The sequence below is a fragment of the Lolium rigidum genome, chromosome 7 (assembly GCF_022539505.1).
Source record: "Lolium rigidum isolate FL_2022 chromosome 7, APGP_CSIRO_Lrig_0.1, whole genome shotgun sequence".
In the NCBI taxonomy this organism is placed as follows: domain Eukaryota; kingdom Viridiplantae; phylum Streptophyta; class Magnoliopsida; order Poales; family Poaceae; genus Lolium; species Lolium rigidum.
The window spans coordinates 127,898,411-127,904,255 of NC_061514.1; the positions used below are offsets into that span (position 1 = coordinate 127,898,411).

Here is a 5,845-nt window from a genome sequence, read left to right on the forward strand (position 1 = left end):
CTTTCCCAACAATATCCGGCGCTCTATAATATTGTGCAACATAAAAATGTTTTGCTATCAACAGTATTTGCCACAGTACCTATAAATATCTCTTTTAGAAGAGGGCTCAATGATCAAAAATGGTTGCAATGGTTACATCTTTGTCAACGGTTAATGACAATTACTTTAACATCAGAATCTGATAAGTTTATTTGGAGACTCACTGATTCTGGATTTTTTTCGGTTAAGTCTATGTATCTTGATTTAATGAATGGGCATACTGTATATCTCAGGAAATATCTATGGAAATTAAAGATTCCCCTAAAAATTAAGATTTTTATGTGGTTTCTTAGTAATAAAGTGCTTCTTACTAAGGATAATTTAGCTAAACGGAAGTGGAATGGGTGTCAAAAATGTTGTTTTTGTGATTCTATAGAGACCGTTAATCATTTGTTCATTGCTTGTCCATTTATAAAATTGATTTGGCGCATCATTTATCTCTCTTATGATATTCCTCCACCGTCCAATCTCACTAATATGTTTGGTAATTGGTTGAATGTAGTACCAAAGACAGATAAGTAAAAGATTCGCATTGGCGTTTCCACGATTTGTTGGTCGATATGGACAAGCCGCAATGATATCATTTTTAACAGGAATGTTGGTACTAATTTTTTGCAGGTTATCCGACGGGCTGCTCATTGGATGAATAATGGGCTTTCCTCCTTCCGCTGGAGTTGCGGGAGGATACGGTTACTGGGTACAACCGGATGCTAGTGGTTGCTCAAGACTGTTTTTTCCAGGCTACTGGGTGGCGGCATCTTAATAGAATAGCCAATGGATAGTTCTTCTACATGCTGTGTTTTCTTTTGGTTGATCTTAGTATCGACTTTACCTTTTAATTGATTGTAATGGTTGAATTTAGTTGAATCCGTACTTTTGGTTAATAAAAAAACCGTGTGCATCAATGCGCCACTAAGCCCTCATGGTCATCAGAATATAAGTACTCCCTCCAATCCAATTTATTTTATTTCACTTTATTTAAATATGGATGTATCTAGTTAACAGACGCATCCGTACCTAGACAAATTTGGATCGAAGGAAGTAATTCAAAGGAGTAATTCAGGTCGGGCGACAACGGCGCTGGTGCACCGTTTCGTTCTTGGAGTCGTCGCTTTTGAAACGTCTGTATTTTAAGTGTTGTCTTGGTGGTGGATGTATTGATGTTGTCAGGCCTGAGATTGCTGTAGCGAAACTTTTGTTTCTTAGTTTTATTTTCTCTTTTTTAGCTCCGTGCATATGTACTGCCATTAGGGTGTTAAATTGTAACAGAGAATGGGTGTAATTGCTATCTTTTGATATTAATAATATATTTTTTTATCAAAAAATACTCCAATTTTTAGAAAAAAGATATACGGATCTCTTTCTTCAATACTGTGAGAAACCATGATATTTCAAGAATACTTAAAAATTACTTGGCATTCAAATGGGGGCTACAGCTAAAAGGCACGATTTTACTGCTAGGAAGAAAACTAAGAAGACAGAACAAACAAAACCCATATCACAGGAGGACAGGTGACCAGCCGCACCTGCAAATCTGAAATACGCCACTAAGCCCTCATGTTCATCAGAATATAAGTACTCCGTTCAATCCAATTTATTTTATTTCATTTTATTTAAATATGGATATATCTAGTTAACAGACGCATCCGTACATAGACAAATTTGGATCGAAGGGAGTAATTCAAAGGAGTAATTCAGATTTAACTCGCACTGCTCAAACAAACGAAGTACCTGCACAGAGAACTAATAATATGCTATTAACGATATATTTACAGCATAGACAATTCATCACATTATTTCGTTCTATTAGAGCGACCGCCCCATCATCCACATGACACAGGGGCCTCAGATGTGCAATTGAGCATCTCTGAACCCTGACTAAATCCTAGTGCAGGGACATCCATATTCGCCCTGAACCAAGAATTCCTTAAACTAACCTACTAAGCAACACCTATATAATCGCTGTACAGCAGTGCCAATCCAGTGGGATAACAATTTACACCCCATCGTGCGTATTCACAAGCAACCAGACTAATCATATTCAGGCGAGCGCTTTGTACCACGGGCCATGGACCTTCTCCGAGACAGTCGCCACCCTGATCAGCACTTCGGCGGCCTTCACCACCCGGTCAACGAGTTTCCCCGCACCGACGCGGCGCAGGGCCGCCTCTGCCAGCTTCTGGCCCTTGAGGCCGCTGCCGCCGAGGACGACGCCGCGGAAGGCGCAGTGGACAGCCCGGGAGACCTTCTTGAAGACCACATCGTCGGCCTGGAGGCTCTTAAGGAACACCCGGGTTATTATCTGCCTCCTGCTCTGGATCTTCTCATCTGATGAAGTGCCAGCTGAGGCCGATGAGCTCATCATCGCCTCCACGATGTCTTCGGTGCCTGCCTCGCGGGAGTTGTCCAGCAGCTTCACCAGAGTGCCGAAGAGTTCTGAGATGATGTTCTCCAGCTCTAAGGGAGTTATCTTAGGATTCTCACTCATCAAGACTTGGCGCAGGACGAGCATGCTGCACAAACAGTAAATTCAGTCAGTACACACTGATCAAGTTTTCAAACACCGACCAAAAATACAGAGGTAGTATAGGTTACCTTGTAGCCATCACAATCACTCCTTGGAATTGGCCCTGGACGGCCCTCAATCTCATAAAGTTGAGATGGAAGCTCTCAGGAGTTGACTGCAATTGCAACCCCTCCATACCACCAATAAGCTGCAGCAAGCCAATCCTCACCAGCTTGTCAACCTTTTCTCCTGTGCACTCTGGTAAACCTGAACTACCTGCTGCAGACAAGGAAGCAGTTTGTCCCCCTGGAGCTCCATGGCCAGCTCGGAGCACTGTAACAAGGGGCTGAGCCTGCCACCAAGGATTAAATTAGTTAGTGCCAGGAACCAGATAACAACAAATCGCTGCTATGCTGCTGAAGTTAAGGCGGTGCATTGTTAGAAACTTACATGATCCGCTGCTGGCAGAACTGAAAGAGAGCCCAGATGTTCACTCCATTCTGCATCCACCATATTCTTTGATGCTGAAACCCATTGCAGAGTAGCAGGGAGGGAAGCTGATGCACTGGCAGGAGGTCCATAGCGATCTCCGAAAGCCTTCTGCAGGTACTCCACTCCAGCAGAGCCTTTTATCATAGGTTGCATCATCTGAATACGTGCCTTGCTCACTTCTGCTTGCAGTTCCTGTTTTTACAGAAAAATGTTAGAACTCTCGCAGCATAAGAACAAGTGCAGTTAATTGTAGGATTAATTTAATGTCTTAACGCAGAACATACCTTTATTTCCTCCAGAGTGAAACGCAGGCCCTTGATGACAGCAATAACAAACGAGCTGACACCATTGCCATTAACTTCAGAACTTGCAGCCAACTCGCTCAATAATTTGTCATGACTTTTCTTCATCTCATCCTCCTTTGCAGCAGCAGATAGTTTTCTAACCATATCCAGGGAGTAATGCATAATCTGCCCCAGGTATTGCGTGTCCTGGGAACCTGACTCAAGTACCTTCATTTGTAAAGGAAAAAATAATGTCAAAATTTCATGAGTTCAAAATAAATAAGCAAGCTCACAGCAAACTTAACCAACAAATATTTGTGTGCATAGCATGGGATATTTACCTGAGTCAAAATTTCGACGTCAATGTTCCCCAGGATTTCCTCCTTCCATCCCTTGGGAGCCAAATCGTGCAACGAATCCCTCACTTCCTTTACCAGGTTGATAAGTTGGCTGTAGTCAGGTTTGTCTCCTTTCATTGAGTCAGTAACAACATCCCAGAAAGCTTTCTCCATGGTTTCTCTCACTCTAGCTTGGAAATCCTTCTCGATGGTACTGGCATCATCAGAGTTGACAGCAAATGCACCACCGTTCTCATGAAGCATCTCATTGACCATTTGCTCATTATCTGTCGGCAAACTCACTGGTGATGTACTGCTTGCTGAAGGAGCTCCAAACCCTCCTGCATCTGCCTTGGAACTGACATTAACATCAGCAGGTGGGAGCTGCCCAGACGGATTAATACTCAGAGGCGTTGATACATTTGCAACCGGTGTTGCCAATTGACTTCCATTCTCCTTCGCTTCAAAGAACTTCGACCTCATATCTGAGAGAGCAGAGTTCATACGCTCAATGCCTGCATCACCACTCAGATGCTGAACCTTCTCTCTGAGGAGTTTTTGGTCGTCAGTGACCTGATTCTGAATCGCCTTCATATCATGGGTAAGGTCTTGTGACTGCCCATCTGATGTTAACTTGCATGTTTGCATCATTGATAGCTCAAGCTTGCATGCAGCCCTAACAAGATCACCCTCCAGTGATCTTGCATCTTTTACTTTCCACACCACAAAGCGGTAAAGATAACTGCACCACGCTTTGTCAAAACTAACCAACTGTGTCCTGAATTTACTCTGACCAGTAACATGAGAAGGCATCTGGCAACTGGATGATTCAGCAGCATCAGTATCAAGGGATGGGTGCCTTGAGGCTCTTCCTGGTCCCTCAAGTACTGTCTTAACCAACAGCTCAAACTCCCTGACAAAGTTTGCTGCCGACTCCATCAGAAGTTTCTCTTGCTCACCTTGTCCACTTAAAACAGCACCAGGATGAGCCAGGATCATGTAAGCACAGAGTACCACCCTCGGTGAGTACCTCGACGGCCTGCTTGGTTCAGAAGTTCTTGCTGGCCTTTTTGCTGCAACCCTTGTTCTACTCTGAGGTGTCTTTCTCTTTGGAGACACAAGGCGCTTCAGTAGATGGTCAATATTTTCCGCGGTTGACGAACCTACAATCAGCCTTTTCTCCAACCGGTCAAGTAATGCTTTGGTGGCCCCAAGAGCTGCGGGAGATTCTATCGACATAGCTAATTCCTCAAATGGCATTGACTTGACAGATTTTTCATTAATTCCCAAGGCATCGTAAGCTTGAACCAAGGCATGTGTTGTCTTCTGGGACTTCACAAAATTTCTCCAGCATCTGTAGTACATCGATGAGAATAAACAACTTTAATCAACTCGAAACATGCAGATATAATAAACTACTTATATTCATGTTGAGTATGGCATTAATACCTCGCCAGCTTTCTTGAAAGGAAATCTGCATGCTTGATGTAATCGGCATGGGCAGAACTGCGAGGACTTCCGCGCTGCTTCAAGTACTCAGCTCTCTTCCTCTTCGCCTGTTTCAATAAGATAACAAATCAGGTAAGAAGCAGAGTAGAGCAACCAAAATTGTAAAATCAGCATATGTATGAGAAAACATACCCTCTGAAGTTTGCTATCCAGATGTTCTTTCAGTTTAATCCTCTCTGTTTCTCTCTGGCTGCACACGGTCTCGACTGCCCGCTGAACATGCGCAAGCCGAGCATGAGCCTTCTTCTTCTCAGCTTCTAACAATGCCAGCCGTTTCTTCTCAGCTGCAGCACGCTTTCGCAGTATAGCAGATCGCACCTGCTCTATGTGCTTGCTATCAGATGTTGCCTTCAGTGCGGCTCTCTCCTTCAGTGCGGCCCGCCTCTCAATATCTGCATTCACCGCGCCCTCCTCCAGCGGTATCTCCATCGCCACCGGCTCCCTCACCCCCATCACCGCCCCGATCAAATCCTCGCCGATCAACCTCGAACGGCGAATCGAAAGAAACCTCGCTTGTTCCGCTGCTCTACTCCTTCCACTTGTTCTTCCTTTCTCTCCCCTTTTTCGCCTCTCTCTTCTCGCTCGAGTTCGGTCGTCCTGGGCGCGCCACGCGTGGCGCTATATACTAGGTGCAAGTACCGAGCGCCCCCGATGGGAGTCTGCTTCTTCCCGAATCG

The 5,845-nt window shown here is 44.5% G+C and overlaps 1 protein-coding gene across 1 annotated transcript; it reads right to left on the reverse strand.

Moving 5' to 3' along the window:
* Positions 1-1,807: 1,807 nt before the first annotated feature.
* LOC124671978 lies at positions 1,808-5,621 on the reverse strand. The gene is made up of 7 exons (XM_047208289.1): positions 5,301-5,621; positions 5,109-5,215; positions 3,663-5,013; positions 3,322-3,549; positions 2,996-3,229; positions 2,635-2,897; positions 1,808-2,552 (listed from the first exon to the last, which is right to left on the reverse strand). Exons 1-7 carry the CDS (start codon positions 5,619-5,621, stop codon positions 2,081-2,083), a joined length of 2,976 nt encoding a protein of 991 aa, XP_047064245.1. The 3' UTR covers positions 1,808-2,080.
* Between the last annotated feature and the right edge of the window lie 224 nt (positions 5,622-5,845).